Source organism: Oncorhynchus nerka, linkage group LG28 (genome assembly GCF_034236695.1).
Source record: "Oncorhynchus nerka isolate Pitt River linkage group LG28, Oner_Uvic_2.0, whole genome shotgun sequence".
NCBI lineage: Eukaryota > Metazoa > Chordata > Actinopteri > Salmoniformes > Salmonidae > Oncorhynchus > Oncorhynchus nerka.
The window spans coordinates 35,660,672-35,684,609 of NC_088423.1; the positions used below are offsets into that span (position 1 = coordinate 35,660,672).

Sequence of the window (23,938 nt, forward strand, 5' to 3'; positions counted from 1 at the left end):
CATTGATAGCTTGTTACTACTATCATTTATTTGATTAAAATCAATAGGTTTCTTGCCCATGATGTATTTATCAGCGTTATTGACCTCACAATAAGGCAGATTCGAGTAACTTACATTTTAGTGCTGAAACATGAAGCAGCAGCAGCTATGCCACAATCAATCTGCCTGTTTGACAGATTCAATTAGGCTGCTATATACATAGATTTTTGTCGGTCAATTCCGCCTCTGTGTCAGTGAAGGGCTGTAAGTTAAAACCAAGACTCAAATTGATGGGGTAAAAGAGGGTATGTCATAGGCCTACCTTTTATTAAAGAAAATGGCAAAAAGCACACGCCTATCCCTTGTTAGCTTAATAAAACAGATCAGAATATACAAAGTGATCTATAACAGTTATTTAGGGTGGCAGGTAGCCTAGTGGTTAGTGTTGAGCCAGTAACCGAAAGGTTGCTGGATTAAATCCCTGAGCTGACTAGGTAAAACTCTGTCATTCTACCCTGAGCAAGGCAGTTAACAAACCACTGTTCCCCAGTCGCTGTGGATGTTAATTAAGGCACCCCCTTGCACTTCTCTGATTGAGGGGTTGGGATAAATGTGGAAGGCACATTTCAGTTGAAGGCATTCAGTTGTACAATTGATTAGGTATCCCTTTATTTGGTCCGCAATGCTTTATGCTAGAAACATGTCTATCCATGCTGGCTTTTAAACCATACAGTTTATTAGGCTACAGATTAAATAAATGAGGATGAACTTCACAGGGTGGTGAAAGTGCTTGATGCTCCTTATGTTAATATTGCTGTCATTTATGTTAATACTGTGGAGTTGTTTATCCATCCTCAGTTTTCTGATATCTTATCCATTAAACCATGTAACTGTTTTAAAATCACCACTGGCCTCATGGTGAAAATCCTTGAGCAGTTTCCTTCCTCTCCGTCAACTGAGTTAGAAGGACGCCTGTATCTTTGTAATGACAAGGTGTAATTAAAAACTCCGGGATATTCAGTGTCTGCTTTTTTATTTTTAAAACATCTACCAATCGGTGCCCTTCTTTGCAAGCCATTGAAAAGCCTCCCTGGTCTTTGTGGTTGAATCCAAGCTTGAAATGTACTACTCAATTAAGGGACGATAATTGTATGTGTGGGGTACAGAGATGGGGTAGTCATTCAAAAATCATGTTAACCATGCAACTTATTATGTGATTTGTTAAGCACATTTTTAGTCCCAAACTTATTTAGGCTTGTCGTAACAAAGGGGTTGAATAGTTTTTGACAGGCCCTGTCATAGGCGTCCTAAGGATAGCCTTTCCCCTCCCTATTTAATCTTGCTCTTGTGACTAACTGGGTTTGAACCAGGTCTCCTGCATGTCGCAAGACTGTCTGCTCTCTACCAATAGATTTGTCACAAAAACTGTTGTGTTAAATAGCAAACTGTGCCTACTCTGGTCTTGGCAAGTGCACTCTAGCCAACAGTTTGCAGATACAGTGCGGTAGGCTTTGCGGGTTGGCTAGTCTACATGATGAGATTATTATGGATAAGAGCAAGAATATTTGTATTTGTCAAACAGCAGTCAAGCATTGATCATCCTGTCACCAGAATAAACCTGTTGATATTTACTTGAAAGGAGCATCAAAATCACTGTGCACTTTCACCACCCTGTGAAGTTCATCCTCATTTATTTAATCTGTAGCCTAATAAACTGTATGGTTTCCCGAGTCATAGTGGGAGGACCACACACCACCATATCATCGCATGAATCCAAATAAATTTACTTTGATATGATGGTTGTTATATCAATATTTGCACATAAAGGTGTTTCCACCACCATTTCTCGTATAGTTAATTTTACCGATACAAAAAGTTCCTACCATGTCGAATTAACAAATGATCCGCCGGCATTTATAAAATTATACTGAAACTTCCTGTTTCCATCACAGCTGTCATAAAAAATTTTTTAGACAGTATGATTATCCTCACATACAAGTTGTGGATGGAAACGAAAACAAATAAATAACAATAATCCTAGTCAGTCAGTAACTTGGCTAACTAGGCTAATTAAACACATGTAAATATGCACATCAGCCAAATGATACCCAACCAGCCTAAAAGTCTATTTAAAGTGAAATAGGGAGGAGCATTTTTCTTCTCAACTTTTTTAGTCACTAATTATTCAATAAACAAGCAGTGGAAAGAAGTAGGTTGACAAGTGTTCAAAAGTCAGTAACAAGTCTTTAAAATAAAGCTGCAAATATATATTCTCTACAAACCTAGTTAACATTAACTACACTGCAGTGATGATGGCGGGAGTTAGCTAGCTAGCTAGATTTGCCCCAGCAGTTTCAATTTAGCTACCTAGCTAGCTAATGGCATTTATAGTCTACTTCAACAATCAGATGGTTCACTAACTAGAAAATATATTTGTTTTCCCCTGGTCTGGAGTTTGTCTGAAATGTACCATTATATTCACATGATAAGCAAACTGCTGTCATGCCTTTTCACACACCAAAAAAAAGATGAACACAGATAAAAGAGACTATTACTTTCAAGTAGATTGTTTTCAGTTAATTGCCCTCATCCTCTATTGCTCATGTGGGGAGCTACTTCCTGAGATTTGATTGATGGAACAATCCAGCCAATGTTTAGGCGGTTGTAATTTTGGCAGAGGGAACTGGTTGTCAGGAGTAAAAGGTCCTGCACCCAGAGCGCAAATCACATTTTCACTTCCAAATATCTTTCTACAAACATACAAAACATTCTACAAGCTTATAAATCTCTTGGTAATGTGATAACAGTCACAGAACTCAGAACGTGCACAGATTCAAAATCTGCAAGGGTATTTTTATTCACAGCAGAATATTCATACTCATAAAATATCTTTTTTTTTTTCACCTTTATTTAACCAGGTAGGCTAGTTGAGAACAAGTTTTCATTTGCAACTGCGACCTGGCCAAGATAAAGCGTAGCAATTCAACACATACAGAGTTACACATGGAATAAACAAAACATACAGTCAATAATACAGTAGAACAAAAGAAAACAAAAAGTCTCTATACAGTGAGTGCAAATGAGGTAAGTTAAGGAAATAAATAGGCCAAGGTGGCGAAGTAATTACAATATAGCAATTAAACACTGGAAAGTTAGATCGGCAGAAGATGAATACTTGCTAATCTTATTGAATGTATTCAAATGTCAAATTACAAGTTTAGCAAGTTCCTTGGTGTCCACATCAACAACAAACTAGAATGGTCCAAACACACCAAGACAGTCGTGAAGAGGGCACGACAAAGCCTATTCCCCCTCAGGAAACGAAAAAGATTTGTCATGGGTCCTGAGATCCTGAATAGGTTCTACAGCTGCAACATCGAGAGCATCCTGTTGCATCACTGCCTGGCACGGCAATTGCTCGGCCTCTGACCGCAAGGCATTACAGAGGGTAATGCGTACAGCCCAGTACATCACTAGGGCTAAGCTGCCTGCCATCCAGGACCTCTACACCAGGCGGTGTCAGAAGAAGGCCCTAAAAATTGTCAAAGACCCCAGCCACCCCAGTCATAGACTGTTCTCTCTACTACCGGAGTGTCAAGGACAAAAAGGCTTCAACAGTTTTTACCCCCAAGCCACAAGACTCCTGAACAGGTAATCAAATGGCTACCCGGACTATTTGCATTGTGTGCCTCCCCCCAACCCCTCTCTTTACGCTGCTGCTACTCTCTGTTTATCATATAGTCGTATGAAAAAGTTTGGGCACCCCTGTTAATTTCCATTTATAAATATTTGGGTGTTTGAATCAGGAATTTCATTTTGATCTATCAAATAACTGAAGGACACAGTAATATTTCAGTAGTGAAATGAGGATTGGATTAACAGAAAATGTGCAATATGCATCAAAACAAAATTAGACAGGTGCATATATTTGGGCACCCCAATAGAAAAATCACATCAATATTTAGTAGAGCCTCCTTTTGCTAAAATAACAGCCTCTAGATACTTCCCATAGCCTCTGATGAGTGTCTGAATTCTGGATTAAGGTATTTTGGACCATTCCTCCTTACAAAAGATCTCCAGTTCAGTTAGGTTTGATGGTTGCCGAGCATGGACAGCCCGCTTCAAATCATCCCACAGATTCTCAATGATATTCAGGTCTGGGATGGCCATTCCTCACACTCAACGTCAACAAAACTAAGGAGATGATTGTGGACTTCAGGAAACAGCAGAGGGAACACCCCCCTATCCACATCGATGGAACAGTAGTGGAGAGGGTAGTAAGTTTTAAGTTCCTCGGCGTACACATCACAGACAAACTGAATTGGTCCACCCACACAGACAGCATCGTGAAGAAGGCGCAGCAGCGCCTCTTCAACCTCAGGAGGCTGAAGAAATTCGGCTTGTCACCAAAAGCACTCACACACTTCTACAGATGCACAATCGAGAGCATCCTGTCGGGCTGTATCACCGCCTGGTACGGCAACTGCTCCGCCCACAACCGTAAGGCTCTCCAGAGGGTAGTGAGGTCTGCACAACGCATCACCGGGGGCAAACTACCTGCCCTCCAGGACACCTACACCACCCAATGTCACAGGAAGGTCATAAAGATCATCAAGGACAGCAACCACCCGAGCCACTGCCTGTTCACCCCGCTATCATCCAGAAGGCGAGGTCAGTACAGGTGCATCAAAGCTGGGACCGAGAGACTGAAAAACAGCTTCTATCTCAAGGCCATCAGACTGTTAAACAGCCACCACTAATATTGAGTGGCTGCTGCCAACACACTGACTCAACTCCAGCCACTTTAATAATGGGAATTGATGGGAAATGATGTAAAATATATCACTAGCCACTTTAAACAATGCTACCTATATGTTTACATACCCTACATTTTTCATCTCATATGTATACGTATATACTGTACTCTATATCATCTACTGCATCCTTATGCAATACATGTATCACTAGCCACTTTAACTATGCCACTTTGTTTACATACTCATCTCATATGTATATACTGCACTCAATACCATCTACTGTATCTTGCCTATGCCGCTCTGTACCATCACTCATTCATATATCTTTATGTACATATTCTTTATCCCCTTACACTTGTGTCTATAAGGTAGTAGTTTTGGAATTGTTAGCTAGATTACTTGTTGGTTATTACTGCATTGTCAGAACTAGAAGCACAAGCATTTCGCTACACTCGCACTAACATCTGCTAACCATGTGTATGTGACAAATACAATTCGATTTGATTTGATTTGTACTTGTTCCTCTGCATAAATGCCCAGGTAGATTTTGAGCAGTGTTTTGGGTCGTTGTCTTGTTGAAATATCCAGCCCCGGCGTAACTTAAACTTTGTGACTGATTCTTCAACATTATTCCCAAGAATCTGCTGATATTGAGTGGAATCCATGTGACCCTCAACTTTAACAAGATTCCCAGTACCAGCACTGGCCACACAGCCCCACAGCATGATGGAACCCCCACCAAATTTTACTGTGGGTAGCAAGTGTTTTTCTTGGAACGCTGTGATCTTTTGCCGCCATGCATAACGTCCCTTGTTATGACCAAATAACTCAATCTTTGTTTCATTAGTCCACAGCACCTTATTCCAAAATGAAGCTGGCTTGTCCAAATGTGCGTTTGCATACCTCAAGCGACTCTGTGGCGTGTGTGCAGAAAAGGCTTCTTCCGCATCACTCTCCCATACAGCTTCTCCTTGTGCAAAGTGCGCTGAATTGTTGAACGATGCACAGTGACACCATCTGCAGCAAGATGATGTTGTAGGTCTTTGGAGGTGGTCTGTGGGCTGTTTTTGACCGTTCTCACCATCCTTCGCCTTTGCCTCCCCAATATTTTTACTTGGCCTGCCACTTCTGGCCTTAACAAGAACTGTGCCTGTGGTCTTCCACTTCCTCACTATGTTCCTCACAGTGGACACTGACAGCTTAAATCTCTGCCGATAGCTTTTTGTAGCCTTCCTCTAAACCATAATGTTGAACAATCTTTGTTTTCAGGTCATTTTAGAGTTGTTTTGAGGCCCCCATGTTGCCACTCTTCAGAGGAGAGTCAAAGAGAACAACAACTTGCAATTGGCCACCTTAAATAACTTTTCTCATGATTGGATACACTTGTCTATGAAGGTCAAGGCTTAATGAGCTCACCGAACCAATTGTGTGTTCCAATTAATCAGTGCTAAGTAGTTACAGGTATTCAAATCAACAGAATGACAAGGGTGCCCACATTTTTGCATAGCTTATTTTTCACATCTGATTTAATTTCATACAACTTAATATTGCTACACTAAAAATATTTGTCTGGACAATATCCCAGTACTCAGCTTTTATTAGAAAATGAATGGCATGCCACTGTGATCATTTTCTGTGACGACAGAGTAAATTATTATGCAGCCTCAGAGGGGTGCCCAATAGAAGACACTGAGTACAGCTATAAGCACAGGAAAAGTCCTAAAGGAAAACCTGCTTGAGTCTACTTTCCAACAAACACTGGGAGACAAATTCACCTTTCAGCAGGACAATAACCTTAAACACAAGGCAAAATCTACACTGGAGTTGCTTACCAATGTGACATTGAATGTTCCTGAGTGGCCTAGTTAGTTTTGACTTAAATCGGCTTGAAAATCTATGGCAAGTCTTGAAAATGGCTGTCTAGCAATGATCAAAAAACAACTTGACATAGCTTGAAGAATTGTAAAAAGAATAATGGGCAAATATTGTACAATCCAGGTGTGCAAAGTTCTTACAGACTTACCCAAAAAGACTCACAGCTGTAATCTCCACCAAAGGCTATTCTAGAAAGTATTGACTTAGTGGTGTGAATTGATTAAATTGAGATGTAAATGAGATATTTCTGTATTTTATTTTCAATAAATTAGCAAATATTTATAAACCATTTAATTATGGAGTATTGTATGTAGGAAAAATATGTAATCCATTTTGAATTAAGTCTAAATTAATTCAGAATTAAGTCTGAATTAAGTAAGTGGTATGAATACTTTTTGAAGGCACATAAACAGCATAGGATGACATTGGAAGGAATTAGAGGGAAATAAGAGTAGGAAAGGAAAGAAAGGACAATTGGGAGAATCTCAATTTCATGGTTCTCGCGTAGTCTCTCCTCACCTTCTCAGAACCATTGGAGACGAAGCTCAGAGTGGTGGAACCTCTGGCTATCTGATCCAATGGGGTTTGAGGAGGCAAGAAAAGAGAACTCAAGGAGTAGGCCTATGCAATTGGGATTCTCTCCATTACATGTAAGAAAGGGAGGATAGAAAAGAGGCTACATTTATGAAAGTGGACAGCATTTGGAGGGTGATAGGTGTTTCAGTATCAATTAAAAGCTGTGCTCCTTTAATTAGATTTTCACCAAGAGCTTGGAATGTCCCCAAATCAATTTTACAAGGACATGGAGAGGGTCTAGTGAAAGGTTGTCATTTTCAAACAGTGTTATCTAAGCCTCTACAAAGTCTTGACGATTTCACAAGGTAGAGTGGGACACAAATGTATTTCTAATGAGAAAAGTGTCCACTTCATGTACATAAGTGTGCCACTAACACTGAAAGACACGCTTCAGAAAAAGTAGGGTTATGTTTTAGGGGTTGTAGCGTCCACCGAATAATAAATTCTTGTTTCATTTTTTTTTGTTGACATTACCTTAATTGAACATCACAGGATTTGTGGTAGAGTGATTTATCTACCAAAAAGTGTCCCACCAATGCAGACTTCAGCTTATATGTCTTCTATTCATGAAACATTTAAGAAGCAATACACATTCTAAAGCATCCTGAGGCAGTGTGCCCAAATTACATTCAGCCAAGGCACATTTTTTTCTTGAGTGGTATGTCAGGAGGTCAGAACATAAATAATATATACACTGCAAAATAACCACAAGAAGCTCAAACAGATATAGTACTTGAATACAATCAATTCAAACCTTGATTACATTGGGGTATGAGCACGTGCCTCTATTTATCCATGGGAATACTTAGGAACAGATTTCCTAAATAAATTAAAATCACTGAGCTGATTTCCTGGTGATTTTAGTCCTTTGGCCAACAATGAAAATATATATTTTTTGCTCAGAAAACTTTGGGGGCCAAATAAAATCACCCGCGGCCACCTATTGGAACCCTGCAATACAGAAACAAGAGCCTTAATCTTTCAACTGCTTCTGTACAAGTTGATACCGTGAGATAACATTGTTGATACGAGTAGATAGTTGAATTACCTCTGAAATTGAAACATTCACACGCAATTTAATTTAGGCCTACATTTTACAGCTCTATTCCACAGCAATTCAGGTAGTACATAGGCTACATCAAGGGGACTGAACAAACAGTATGTATATTTTATTATAATTCAATGTTTAAGTTCACAATGTCAACTTTTATCCTCACCTAGGCCTAGAGCCTCTGTGAAGTCAGAATTCCCTGTCAAATAATTAAACCTGAGAGTCGCAGAAGTAAGCAACCGTACCATGCCATTAACTGTGGATGTATTGATTAGGAAAAACAAGGTAACTGTAATTGATTGGTGTAATTTGCCATTGAACTGAGCATAGCAGGTGAGAACAGGTAAATGCTGTCATCTGGTGGTGAAGTAAAAAAATGGCATGGGGATAATCTGAAATCTGCTGCCCTGACCAGAAAAAGCCTTAGATCTGAAAGAAATGGACAGGTATAAAAACCAATGTGCTAGAAGCCCCAATTTCCCCTCTGATATGATAAGAGGGTGCTTTTTGATGTTGCCATAATGTAGCTTCCTTTTCAACCACTTCAGTTAAAGGGTTGATGCAAAATGGGAAAGAAATACTGTACTTCTCTAAACACTAAGGTCCAGAACTGGAAATCACAATACAACGCATCTCCAGTATCACAATAAAGACAAGATCCATTCGTTTTACTTTTTAATGCAAAATAATAAAAATAGATTAAGTATAGCTTGATACTATACAATAAAAATATCTAAAAGAAAGAAAAAATTACCTATAAGATGAGGGATGGGACTGGATTCATATATATATTTTTAAATCTTTATGGCCATCTCAGCAATAACTGAATAATAATTTATATAACATTGGGAATGTCAAAGAAAATATTGAGTTTAAAGCATAAAAACAGTTAATTTGGGCATAGAAAGTGCTTCCCATATAAAACACTTTCTTGAACCAGTGTGGATGAGGGGTGGCAACAGTACTTTGTTTTCAGAGGTGTCCAGGAAATACATTTGCTTAAGCTTTTTCCATTGTCTAAAACATCAGTCCTTTACATTGCATACTTTTGAGTCCAATCTCTTGCTAATCTGTTGTACCTGTAAAAACAAAAGAAAATGAAAACCAGGTTTAACAAAGACCGATTGCGCAATCTACAGCCAAAACGTACATTCAGCAAGTCTTGTTGTTTCAGCAGCCATATCACTATACAGTACATATCCTGGTAGGAGTGTCTATTTTCAGAATGTATGTTTATTCTATAATTGACTAGAAGCTGTAAACATGAAAGAAATTCAGTTAACCCACTGTTCCTAGGCCATCATTGAAAATAAGAATTTGTTCTTAACTGACTTGCCTAGTTAAATAAAAATATAAAAAAATATCCACATTTTCCTGCTAAAAGAGGGATTGGGGTGTGTGTGGGAGAGTTAACTTACTTTTCTTTGTCCTGCTTGTAGATGTGTGCTATGTCTGGGACTAGGGGGTCATCTGGGTTTGGGTCACATAGCAAAGAACATATGGACAATAAAACTGGAAGAACAAAAGGTGAGGATAACCAGGATGAGTTTATTTTGCAATTACACCATCACAACAGTCAAGGCAACAGTTGAACAAATTAGGAAAACATTTGAGATGCATTTTGCTTTAATTATTTCATATTGTGCAATTAGGGTAGAAACGAGACAAAACAAAGTTGGTTTACAAACTGTGAATGTGAGCCAGTTTGTCTTACCTTTCGAAACTGTAAGTGCTGGGGACCACTGTGACCTCAGAATGTCCAGACAAATGCTACCATTACTGTTTATGTTTGGGTGATAGATTTTCGTTGTGAAGGCTACCTATGGAAAGACAATACACGCAGAGAAAAAATGTCAGGCCTAAATATGTGGTTGAGGGTACTCTACACCCAGGGGAATATTGAGTAATAACAGGAGCTGTGAGGTGTTTCTAACCTTTGGTGGTTTGAAGGGATAGTCTGTGGGGAAGTGGATGGTGAGGAAGAATACTCCTCCCTGATATGGGCTGTCAGTCTAAAAGAGAGATGAAAGGTGAATTGTTAAACCAGTGATGTGAACCATAAAGTAACATCCAATACTCCATATAATGTTAAAGCCCACAGTCAACCTCACTTTACGTGTCATTGTTTATAGCAACAAGAATGTGATGGGGGTTTACTGGAGACGATACACATCCAAGCATATCATGTAAGTAACTCACTTACAGAAGGCTATACAGTAAGACAAGGAGACCATTAACACTTGTTTCTTTGGTGGTGCAAAAAGGTTGAGCTTATAACAAATGGGATCAATGCAGAATAAAGAGCTTCTACCAGCAATCAACATAATGTTGAAAATTATACTAGAAAAAAATGTGAATTTAGAAAAGGGCTTACAGGTCCCATGATGGTGGCTTGCCAATGAAACACTAAAATAAAGATGAGACAGAATAAATCATAATTATTGACAATAATACAACGCAAATAGTCATCTAAAAGGAATGAGTTGACCAGGTAAACTCCCCTTCATGTCCTATCAACTGAGTCACATACAAAGTCCGTATTCATCCAATTTTATTTCTGCATTAATTTTTCTTTATGTGGGGTGGCCACAACAACTGTACTGGAACTTACAGTCCTCTCCAACTGGTCCAGCTGAGCATTGCGCAGGAGGGTCCCTTTGCAAGTCATGCAACTCCTGTTTAAAAAAAAGCACACAAAAAAGCATGGTAGTACAATGCAATTTGTATAGGGGGGAAAATTCCATACATGTGCATTGACTACTTTAACAATGTTGTTACTTTGACAAGCCAGTCTTGTGGTCCATGACTTTATACAGAATCAAGGAGGCCTTGCTATAGCTAGCTTATATCTGTAGATTGGAATTGATCGCCATATCAATAACTTACTACCAAATTTAATGAATGATATCAGCAATGCGCCTTAAATGATATGTTATTTTGAAATATACACTGAAAGTAAACCAAGCAGATATACAATAGCCCACTCGTGATGATCGCGGTTCCAGAAGCGTTTTTATTCAGGCCCACATTTCTGTCTATGAGCAATAACCAGAACAGCGACAGAACTACCGAAAGGTAGCTAATTTATCTAGTTAACTAAAGTTGCACCGAAAGCTAGTTAATTTGGCCATTTACTGAATGATAATTAATTAGTTAATGATTGACTGATGCTGGTAGTTAACGTAACTAGGCTAGCTAGTTGTAGCACAGAGCATACAGACCAATAGCCACTAGCTAACGTTTTGCTATCGTTGGATTTTATGTCAGGACATAGACCAACCGTTTATTAGCATGACGACGTAAAAACATTTATAGACACACTTACCTTCTGTATTCTTTTCAAAGCCATGTCAGCCCCCTGCTTTATATGTATGATGTAACGACTGGACACTGTCAGTTGTATACCCGTTTCTCGGCTCAGCTCACAAAAATTAGTTTTGAGATATGTATGATTTCTTTTGTTTCCGCTTTTTGTTCGAGGAAGCAAACCGCGGTGAATTCTGGGGATTATAGTTTTTACTTCTAACATCAGCCTGTTAAAGTGACCTACTACTCTGGACAGCTGCAAGGAATATATTGGGCGCGTCCTCAGCCCAGGCGTTGCTGACGTATGCCAGATATTGAACCATGTAATAGTGTACCCAAGAATGCAAAGGTAACTGAACTAAATGACTATCGCCCTGTAGCACTCACTTCTCTCATCATGAAGTGCTTTGAAAGACTAGTCAAGGATCATATCAGCTCCACCTTACCTGTCACCCTAGAGACCCGCTTCAATTTGCTTTACCGCCCCAATAGGTCCACAGACGATGCAATTGCCATCACACTGCACACTGCCCTATCCCATCTGGACAAGAGGAATACCTATGTAAGAATGTGGCCCTGGGTCAGAACCCCTCCCTGTGAAACTGTATTCTATTCTACTGTGTTTTAGTCAATTCCTCTCTGACATTGCTTGTCCTAATATTTATAGTTCTTCATTCCATTGTTTTACTTTTCGATTTGTGTGTATTGTTGTGATATGTTAGATATTAACCTCGCTGTTGGAGCTTGGAACACAAGTATTTCACTGCACCCGCAATAACATCTGCTAAATATGTGTATGTGAAAAATCGATGGAGCGAGACACGTACAAGGCAAACAGGGTTGAGCTCCGCAAATCCATTAAGGACGCAAAAAGACAATACAAACTCAAACATGAATCGATGTTCGTGACGCATGGTTATCACGGACTACAAACGGACTACAAAGACAAATCCAGCTGTGTGGTGCCCACCTAAGCCTCCATCCCAGAGGAGCTTAACACATTCTATGCTCGCTTTGAGGCAGACGATAATGAGTCATCCAGGAAAGCTCTCGCTGCTCTGGATTACCAGGTGCTTTCTCTCTCCAAGGCTGACACGATGAAAACTCTCAAAAGAGTGAATATTTACAAAGCCGCAATGCTTCTTTACACTCTGCAAGCTTAAGCCGGAAGCCAGCCGGACCAATGTGTTGGAGGAAATGTCATACAGCTGGTGACCAAAATCAGCGTGCATGTGCCTGGCCCAACACAAGGAGTCACTAGAGCATGATGGGACAAGGACATCCTACCCAAACCCTCCCCTAACCCGGTTGACACAGGGCCAATTGTGTGCCACCTCATGGGTCTCCCGGTCGCAGCCGGCTGCAACACAGCCTAGGATCGAACCCTAGTCTGTTGTGATGCCACTAGCACTGCGATATAGTGCCTTAGACCGCTGCACCACTTGGGAGGCCCAGATCACGCTTTTCTACACAGAAAAACGTTTCTCTCATTGATCTTTCATGACTGAGAGGACCTACTACATACACCTTAGTCAAATACATTTAAACTCAGTTTGTCACAATTCCTGAAATTTAATCCTAGTAAAAATTCCCTGTTTCAGGTCAGTTAGGATCACCACTTTATTTTAAGAATGTGAAATGTCAGCATAATAGTAGACAGTATGATTTACTTCAGCTTTCATTTCTTTCATCACATTCCCAGTGGGTCAGAAGTTTACATACACTCAATTAGTATTTGGTAGCATTGCCTTTAAATTGTTTAACTTGGGTCAAACATTTCGGGTAGCCTTCCACAAGCTTCCCACAATAAGTTGGGTGAATTTTGGCCCTTTCTTCCTGACAGAGCTGTTGTAACTGAGTCAGGTTTGTAGGCCTCCTTGCTCGCACATGATTTTTTCAGTTTTGCCCGTAAATTTTCTATAAGATTGAGGTAAGGGCTTTGTGATGGTCACTCCAATACCTTGACTTTGTTGTCCTCAAGCCATTTTGCCACAACTTTGGAGGTATGTTTGGGGTCATTGTCCATTTGCGACCAAGCTTTAACTTCCTGACTGAGGTCTTGATGTTGCTTCAATATATCCACATAATTGTCCTCCGTCATGATGCTATATATTTTGTGAAGTGCACCAGTCCCCCCTGCAACAAAGCACTCCCACAACATGATGTTGCCACTCCGTGCTTCACGGTTGGGATGGTGTTCTTCGGCTTGCAAGCATACCCCTTTTTCCTCCAAACATAACGATGGTCATTATGGCCAAACAGTTCTATTTTTGTTTCATCAGACCAGAGGACATTTCTCCAAAAAGTAAAATCTTTGTCCCCATGTGCAGTTGCAAACCATAGTCTGGCTTTTTTTATGGCAGTTTTGGATCAGTGGCGTCTTCCTTGCTGAGCGGCCTTTCAGGTTATGTCCATATAGGACTCGTTTTACTGTGGATATAGATACTTTTGTACATGTTTCCTCCAGAATCTTCACAAGGTTCTTTGCTGTTGTTCTGGGATTGATTTGCACTTTTCACAACAAAGTACTTTCATCTCTAGGAGACAGAACGCGTCTCCTTCCTGAGCGGTATGACGGCTGCATGGTCCCATGGTGTTTATACCTGCATACTACTGTTTGTATAGATGAACGTGGTACCGTCAGGCATTTGGAAATTGCTCCCAAGGATGAACCAGACTTGTGGAGGTCTACTATTTTTTTCTGAGGTCTTGGCTGATGCCTTTTGATTTTCCCATGATGTCAAGCAAAGAGGTACTGAGTTTGAAGGTAGGCCTTGAAATACATCCACAGGTGTATTTCCACCTCCAATTGACTCAAAAGATGTCAATTAGCCTATCAGAAGCTTCTAAAACCATGACATCATTTTCAGCTTGGAATTTTCCAAGCTGTTTAAAGGCATAGTCAACTTAGTGTTTTTAATTTTATTTTTTATTTCACCTTTATTTAACCAGGTAGGCTAGTTGAGAACAAGTTCTCATTTGCAACTGCGACCTGGCCAAGATAAAGAAAAGCAGTTCGACATATACAACAACACAGAGTTACACATGGAATAAACAAACATACAATCAAAATACTGTACAAAAATCTAGATACAGCATGTGCAAATGAGGTAGGATAAGAGAGGTGAGGCAATAAATAGGCCATGGTGGCGAAGTACTTACAATATAGCAATTAAACTCAACTGAACGACTTGATTAGTGTAGTGTTAGCTAGCTACATAGTTGTCTTTGCTGTCTTCGTACCCAAGATAATTGTGTAGTTTAGAGTGTGTAGTTTTATGTCGTCCTTAACATAGGAGACTCTGCTAGCTAGCCAACAGCTAGCCAACGTCTACCGAACAGAACTTCTGCACTCAACATTCCGGTCGCATTTCGCTTCGCTCCACAGGTAGTATCACATTTTTCATTTCATTACAGTACAACGGCTTGATTTGTTTGATCGTAGCTAGCTACATAGCTAGCTACATAGCCGTCTTTGTATCAAAGATAATTGTGTAGTCTAGAGCGATTTCCTAGGTTAGCTAGCCAGCTATTGTCGTTCTTTTAACGCAACGTAACGTAATCAACACTGCTAGCTAGCCAGCTAGCCCCGAATAGCAGCACAGTAGAAACTATTACACTCAACGGAACGACTTGATTAGTGTAGTGTCAACAACGCAGCCAATGCCAGCTAGCCTACATAGTCAACAACGCAGCCTCTGCCAGCTAGCCTACTTCAGCAGTACTGTATCATTTTAATCATTTTAGTCAATAAGATTCTTGCTACGTAAGCTTAACTTTCTGAACACTCGTGACGTGTAGTCCACTTGTCATTCCAATCTCCTTTGCATTAGCGTAGCCTCTTGTGTAGCCTGTCAACTATGTGTCTGTCTATCCCTGTTCTCTCCTCTCTGCACAGACCATACAAACGCTCTCCACACCGCGTGGCCGCGGCCACCCTAATCTGGTGGTCCCAGCGCGCACGACCCACGTGGAGTTCCAGGTCTCCGGTAGCCTCTGGACCTGCCGATCTGGGCCAACAAGGCAGAGTTCATCTCCGCCTATGTCTCCCTCCAGTCCCTCGACTTCTGGCACTGACGGAAACATGGATCACCACAGACAACACTGCTACTCCTACTGCTCTCTCTTCGTCTGCCCACGTGTTCTCGCACACCCCGAGAGCTTCTGGTCAGCGGGGTGGTGGCACCGGGATCCTCATCTCTCCCAAGTGGTCATTGTCTCTTTCTCCCCTTACCCATCTGTCTATCGCCTCCTTTGAATTCCATGCTGTCACAGTTACCAGCCCTTTCAAGCTTAACATCCTTATCATTTATCGCCCTCCAGGTTCCTCGGAGAGTTCATCAATGAGCTTGATGCCTTGATAAGCTCCTTTCCTGAGGACGGCTCACCTCTCACAGTTCTGGGCGACTTTAACCTCCCCACGCCTACCTTTGACTCATTCCTCTCTGCCTCCTTCTTTCCACTCCTCTCCTCTTTGACCTCACCCTCTCACCTTCCCCCTACTCACAAGGCAGGAAATACGCTCGACCTCATCTTTACTAGATGCTGTTCTTCCACTAACCTCGTTGCAACTCCTCCAAGTCTCCGACCACTACCTTGTATCCTTTTCCCTCTCGCTCTCATCCAACACTTCCCACACTGCCCCTACTGGATGGTATCGCGCCGTCCCAACCTTCGCTCTCTCTCCCCGCTACTCTCTCCTCTTCCATCCTATCATCTCTTCCTCTGCTCAAACCTTCTCCAACCTATCTCCTGATTCTGCCTCCTCAACCCTCCTCTCCTCCCTTTCTGCATCCTTTGACTCTCTATGTCCCCTATCCTCCAGGCCGGCTCGGTCCTCCCTCCCGCCTCCGTGGCTCGACGACTCATTGCGAGCTCACAGAACAGGGCTCCGGGCAGCCGAGCGGAAATGGAGGAAAACTCGCCTCCCTGCGGACCTGACATCCTTTCACTCCCTCCTCTCTACATTTTCCTCTTCTCTCTCTGCTGCTAAAGCCACTTTCTACCACTCTAAATTCCAAGCATCTGCCTCTAACCCTAGGAAGCTCTTTGCAACCTTCTCCTCCCTCCTGAATCCTCCTCCCCCTCCCCCTCCTCCCTCTCTGCAGATGACTTCGTCAACCATTTTGAAAAGAAGGTCGGGCGACATCCGATCCTCGTTTGCTAAGTCAAACGACACCGCTGGTTCTGCTCACACTGCCCTACCCTGTGCTCTGACCTCTTTCTCCCCTCTCTCTCCAGATGAAATCTCGCGTCTTGTGACGGCCGGCCGCCCAACAACCTGCCCGCTTGACCCTATCCCCTCCTCTCTTCTCCAGACCATTTCCGGAGACCTTCTCCTTACCTCACCTCGCTCATCAACTCATCCCTGACCGCTGGCTACGTCCCTTCCGTCTTCAAGAGAGCGAGAGTTGCACCCCTTCTGAAAAACCTACACTCGATCCCTCCGATGTCAACAACTACAGACCAGTATCCCTTCTTTCTTTTCTCTCCAAAACTCTTGAACGTGCCGTCCTGGCCAGCTCTCCCGCTATCTCTCTCAGAATGACCTTCTTGATCCAAATCAGTCAGGTTTCAAGACTAGTCATTCAACTGAGACTGCTCTTCTCTGTATCACGGAGGCGCTCCGCACTGCTAAAGCTAACTCTCTCTCCTCTGCTCTCATCCTTCTAGACCTATCGGCTGCCTTCGATACTGTGAACCATCAGATCCTCCTCTCCACCCTCTCCGAGTTGGGCATCTCCCGGGGCGCGGCCCACGCTTGGATTGCGTCCTACCTGACAGGTCGCTCCTACCAGGTGGCGTGGCGAGAATCCGTCTCCACACCACGTGCTCACCACTGGTGTCCCCCAGGGCTCTGTTCTAGGCCCTCTCCTATTCTCGCTATACACCAAGTCACTTGGCTCTGTCATAACCTCACATGGTCTCTCCTATCATTGCTATGCAGACGACACACAATTAATCTTCTCCTTTCCCCCTTCTGATGACCAGGTGGCGAATCGCATCTCTGCATGTCTGGCAGACATATCCGTGTGGATGACGGATCACCACCTCAAGCTGAACCTCGGCAAGACGGAGCTGCTCTTCCTCCCGGGAAGGACTGCCCGTTCCATGATCTCGCCATCACGGTTGACAACTCCATTGTGTCCTCCTCCCAGAGCGCTAAGAACCTTGGCGTGATCCTGGACAACACCCTGTCGTTCTCAACTAACATCAAGGCGGTGGCCCGTTCCTGTAGGTTCATGCTCTACAACATCCGCAGAGTACGACCCTGCCTCACACAGGAAGCGGCGCAGGTCCTAATCCAGGCACTTGTCATCTCCCGTCTGGATTACTGCAACTCGCTGTTGGCTGGGCTCCTGCCTGTGCCATTAAACCCCTACAACTCATCCAGAACGCCGCAGCCCGTCTGGTGTTCAACCTTCCCAAGTTCTCTCACGTCACCCCGCTCCTCCGCTCCCTCCACTGGCTTCCAGTTGAAGCTCGCATCCGCTACAAGACCATGGTGCTTGCCTACGGAGCTGTGAGGGGAATGGCACCTCAGTACCTCCAGGCTCTGATCAGGCCCTACACCCAAACAAGGGCACTGCGTTCATCCACCTCTGGCCTGCTCGCCTCCCTACCACTGAGGAAGTACAGTTCCCGCTCAGCCCAGTCAAAACTGTTCGCTGCTCTGGCCCCCCAATGGTGGAACAAACTCCCTCACGACGCCAGGACAGCGGAGTCAATCACCACCTTCCGGAGACACCTGAAACCCCACCTCTTTAAGGAATACCTAGGATAGGATAAAGTAATCCCCCTCACCCCCTCCCCTGAAAAGATTTAGATGCACTACTGTTCCACTGGAGGTCATAAGGTGAATGCACCAATTTGTAAGTCGCTCTGGATAAGAGCGTCTGCTAAATGACTTAAATGTAAATGTAAACACTGGAATGGTAGGATGTACAGAAGATGAATGTGCAAGTAGAGTTACTGGGGTGCAAAGGAGCAAGATAAATAAATACAGTATGGGGATGAGGTAGCTCATCATTAGATGAGCTATGTACAGGTGCAGAGATCTGTGAGCTGCTCTGAGAGCTGGTGCTTAAAGCTAGTGAGGGAGGTAAGAGTCTCCAGCTTCAGAGTGTTTTTGCAGTTCGTTCCAGTCATTGGCAGCAGAGAACTGGAAGGACTGGAAGTGTATGTAAACTTCTGACCCACTGGAATTGTGATACAGTGAATTATAAATTAAATAATCTGTCTGTAATCAATTGGTGGAAAAATGACTTGTGTCATGCACAAAGTAGATGTCCTAACCGACTTGCCAAAACTATAGTTTGTTAACAAGAAATTTGTGGAGTATTTGAAAAACCTAAGTGTATGTCAACTTCTGACTTCAACTGTAGATCTAAATGTGTAAAGATAAGTCAAATAAGGCACATCTGGCATATTCTAAAACTATGTCTGGTTGTTGGCTAGCAGTAGTCACTATTCTATTATCATTGCACTAGTTTGAGAAGTGTTCTGTCTTGAACCACCAGATGGCTCTAATGTTCTTTACTGTGTGAATTCCCTGAACTGTGTATGATCCTGTGAAAAAAATGCAGACATCTGAAATAAAATAACATAAGCTTAAAGTATAACCTTCACTGTTTGATCAAATATAGAGGAAAAATGTATTGCATTTGTTTTTCTATTGAAAATTTAATGAAAAATAAAGCGAAACAGGGCTTTTTTATAATGAGCAAAGACTTGGCTTTCATCTTGGTCATACGATAAATACTTGCATACATTTTGCGACGAACAGTAATAGCATCTTCCTCCAGAGCTCCATATGGTCTCCCTAGGACTGCTGCACTCAGTTGTAGTTGACTTTTTTGTGGATAGATCAGCCTTGGCAAGTGGGCAAGAAGGATGCAGGGAATGTGACATATGCTAAACCCACAGGGTTCTCTCACAGGATGGGCTGCAGTTCTCAGAAGGTACCCAGGTGGCTGTAGTTAATTATACGGAGGTGTTCAATATAGGGAGATCCCCAGTAACATGTAGTGCTGCATAGAGGCAGTGCTTGACTTGGGTAGGAGCTCACTGGAACTGAGTAAGGCACCTCGAATAGATATGGAATGATGGGAGAGGGAGAAAGGGTTTTAAAAGACAGTTCTGCTTGATGAAGTGAGAGGCCCCTAGATATGATTGTAGACTGTTGGTGTAAACTGTTGGTGATAGATTGCCAGTTTTAGGTATCCTGGGTTAACTGCATGCACGCTAAACATAATGTCTATGGAAATACAAAGTATCCGCAGATGTATATATGCCAACAAATGTATGACACTGTGCAAGGTGTACTGACAGTCTTCAAGGACCATCTTATTGATTAATTCTGATCCTTTGAAAACATTTTTTCATTATATGAAGTTTGGGGAAAAATGAAAGGGAGATGGAGGAACAGGGTGTGGTTTGGGATGAGACACATGAGTCTTGAAGCTAATTTCTGTGCAAATCCTTTGTGCTCTGACAGTGGTGTGACTTCCAGTCAAAGATGCTTCAGTGAAAGAGGTTGTTCATTATTTCTGGATATTCAGGACTGAGTACAATGCATCTATTTGACCATAGCAGCAAACAGGACGGAAGACAAAAAAAAGTTAGGACACAGTGTCAGCTAAACCCGAAAGCTATACATACTGTGCATGCATAATGAAGTAAATCAAGATGTATTGTAGGCAACCAAGTTCTGGGACACTGTGAAGTCCATGGAGAATATGAGCACCTCCTCCCAGCTGCCCACTGCACTGAGGCTAGGAAACAATGTCACCACCGATAAATCCACGACTTTCGAGAATTTCAATAAGCATTTTTCTATGGCTGGCCATGCTTTCCACCTGGCTACCCCTACCCCAGTCAACAGCTCTGGACCCCCACAGCAACTTGCCCAAGCCTCCCTCATTTCTCCTTCACCCAAATCCAGATAGTTGATGTTCTGAAAGAGCTGAAAAATATGGACCCCTACATATCAGCTGGGCTAGACAATCTGGACCCTCTCTTCCTAAAATTATCTGCCGCAATTGTTGCAACCCCTATTACTAGCTTGTTCAACCTCTCTTTCGTATCGTCTGAGATCCCTAAAGATTGGAAAGCTGCCGCGGTCATCCCCCTCTTCAAAGGGGGAGACGTTCTTGAACCAAACTGTTTCAGACCTATATCTATCCTACCCTGCCTTTCAAAGGTTTCGAAAGACAAGTTAACAAACAGATCACCGACCATTTTGAATCGCACCGTACCTTCTCTGCTATGCAATCTAGTTTCCGAGCTGCTCATGGGTGCACCTCGGCCACGCTCAAGGTCCTAAACAATATCATACCCGCCATCGATAAAAGACAATACTGTGTAGCTGTCTTCATCGACCTGGCCAAGGCTTTCGACTCTGTCAATCACTGCATTCTTATCGGCAGACTCAACAGGCTTGGTTTCTCAAATGACTGCTTCGCCTGGTTCACCAACTACTTCTCAGATAGAGTTCAGTGTGTCAAATTGGAGGGCCTGTTGTCCGGACCTCTGGACAAGAGGAATACCTATGTGAGAATGCTGTTCATCGACTACAGCTCAGCATTTAACACCATAGTGCCCTCCAAGCTCGTCATCAAGCTCGAGACCCTGGGTCTCGACCCCGCCCTGTGCAACTGGGTACTGGACTTCCTGACGGGCCGCCCCCAGGTGGTGAGGGTAGGCAACAACATCTCCACCCCGCTGATTCTCAACACTGGGGCCCCACAAGGGTGCGTTCTGAGCCCTCTCCTGTACTCCCTGTTCACCCACGACTGCGTGGCCACGCACGCCTCCAACTCAATCATCAACTTTGCGGATGACACAACAGTGGTAGGCTTGATTACCAACAACGACGAGACGGCCTACAGGGAGGAGGTGAGGGCCCTCGGAGTGTGGTGTCAGGAAAATAACCTCACACTCAACGTCAACAAAACTAAGGAGATGATTGTGGACTTCAGGGAACAGCAGAGGGAACACCCCCCTATCCACATCGATGGAACAGTAGTGGAGAGGGTAGTAAGTTTTAAGTTCCTCGGCGTACACATCACAGACAAACTGAATTGGTCCACCCACACAGACAGCATCGTGAAGAAGGCGCAGCAGTGCCTCTTCAACCTCAGGAGGCTGAAGAAATTCGGCTTGTCACCAAAAGCACTCACAAACTTCTACAGATGCACAATCGAGAGCATCCTGTCGGGCTGTATCAACGCCTGGTACGGCAACTGCTCCGCCCACAACCGTAAGGCTCTCCAGAGGGTAGTGAGGTCTGCACAACGCATCACCGTGGGCAAACTACCTGCCCTCCAGGACACCTACACCACCCGATGTCACAGGAAGGCCATAAAGATCATCAAGGACAACAACCAACCGAGCCACTGCCTGTTCACCCCGCTATCATCCAGAAGGCGAGGTCAGTACAGGTGCATCAAAGCTGGGACCGAGAGACTGAAAAACAGCTTCTATCTCAAGGCCATCAGACTGTTAAACAGCCCCCACTAACATTGAGTGGCTGCTGCCAACACACTGACTCAACTCCAGCCACTTTAATAATGGGAATTGATGGGAAATGATGTAAAATATATCACTATCCACTTTAAACAATGCTACCTAATATAATGTTTACATACCCTACATTATTCATCTCATATGTATACGTATATACTGTACTCTATATCATCTACTGCATCTTTATGTAATACATGTATCACTAGCCACTTTAACTATGCCACTTTGTTTACATACTCATCTCGTACTCAATACCATCTACTGTATCTTGCCTATGCCGCTCTGTACCATCACTCATTCATATATCTTTATGTACATATTCTTTATCCCCTTACACTTGTGTCTATAAGGTAGTAGTTTTAGAATTGTTAGCTAGATTACTTGTTGGTTATTACTGCATTGTCGGAACTAGAAGCACAAGCATTTCGCTACACTCGCATTAACATCTGCTAACCATGTGTATGTGACAAATAACATTTGATTTGATTTGATTTGATTTTGGCAGTCTCTTTGGGGGTGCCACAGGGTTCAATTCTCAGGCCGACTCTTTTCTCCCGATACATTAATGATGTTGCTCTTGCTGCTAGTGATTCTCTTATCCACCTCTACGCAGACGACACCATTCTGTATACATCTGGCCCTTCTTTGGACATTGTGTTAACAAACCTCCAGATGAGCTTCAATGCCATATAACACTCCTTCCGTGGCCTCCAACTGTTCTTAAATGCTAGTAAAACGAAATGCATGCTCGTCAACCGATCACTGCCCACACCCGCCCGCCCGCCTAGCATCACTACTCTGGACAGTTCTAACTTAGAATAACTACAAATACCTAGGTGTCTGGCTAGACTGTAAACTCCCCTTCCAGACTCACAGTAAGTATCTCCAATCCAAAATTAAATCTAGAATCGGCTTCCTATTTTGCAACAAAGCCTCCTTCACTCTTGCTGCCAAACATACCCTCGTAAAACTCACTATCCTACCGATCTTTAGCCTCCAACACTCTACTCAGCAAATTGGATGCAGTCTATCCCAGTGCCATCCGTTTTGTCACCAAAGTCCCATATACAGCTTACCGATCATTGCACCTGTACACTGCCCGTCTGAAAATAGCCCATCCAACTACCTCATCCCCATATTGTTTTTCATTTTTTTTTCATTTGCACCCCAGTATCTCTACTTGCACATTCATCTTCTGCACATCTATCACTCCAGTGTTTAATTGCTAAATTGTAATTATTTCACCACTATGGCCTATTTATTGCCTTACCTCCCTACTATTACTACATTTGCACACACTGTATACCGATTTTTCTATAGTGTTATTGACTGTACGTTTGTTTATCCCATGTGTAACTCTGTGTTGTTTGTGTCCCACTGCTTTGCTTTATCTTGGCCAGGTCGCAGTTGTAAATGAGAACTTGTTCTCAACTGGCCTACCTGGTTAAATAAAGGTGAAAAAAAGAGATTTAATGACCTAAATGCTAATCAGATATCTCTAGGCTATGTCAATATGATTAACATTCTAGCAATGCATGCTTAGAAAATACTAATTGAAATGACTCTTGAATATGCAAAATGTAACAGTGTGTACAGAAATATAATCAATTCATAAAGTCTACAGGGATACCTTTATTTATTGGTTTGGTCAGTACTCATTACACTATTAAATGCAATTTACTAAATGTGTATTCCCAATTATCATCATCATCGTCATCATCATCATCATTACTGTTTTATAACAACAACATAGCCCTATCCTACTTCAAGCTGATGGTCCCCTGTAAATTTGCCAGAAAGGGGTTTAGATTTCTTGCACATGATTGGTCATGGATCGATGCACGTTCACGTTATTCTGCGCGTCCAT

At 42.6% G+C, this 23,938-nt stretch overlaps 1 protein-coding gene across 1 annotated transcript; it reads right to left on the minus strand.

Annotated features, from left to right (window-relative positions):
* Positions 1-8,900: 8,900 nt before the first annotated feature.
* Positions 8,901-11,792, minus strand: LOC115113182 (ubiquitin-conjugating enzyme E2 D4-like). Its single transcript, XM_029640533.2, has 7 exons — positions 11,564-11,792; positions 10,850-10,913; positions 10,613-10,644; positions 10,173-10,250; positions 9,953-10,058; positions 9,657-9,750; positions 8,901-9,317 (listed from the first exon to the last, which is right to left on the minus strand). The coding sequence occupies exons 1-7, from the start codon at positions 11,765-11,767 to the stop codon at positions 9,272-9,274; spliced, it is 624 nt and encodes a 207-aa protein (XP_029496393.2). The 5' UTR covers positions 11,768-11,792; the 3' UTR covers positions 8,901-9,271.
* Positions 11,793-23,938: the final 12,146 nt, after the last annotated feature.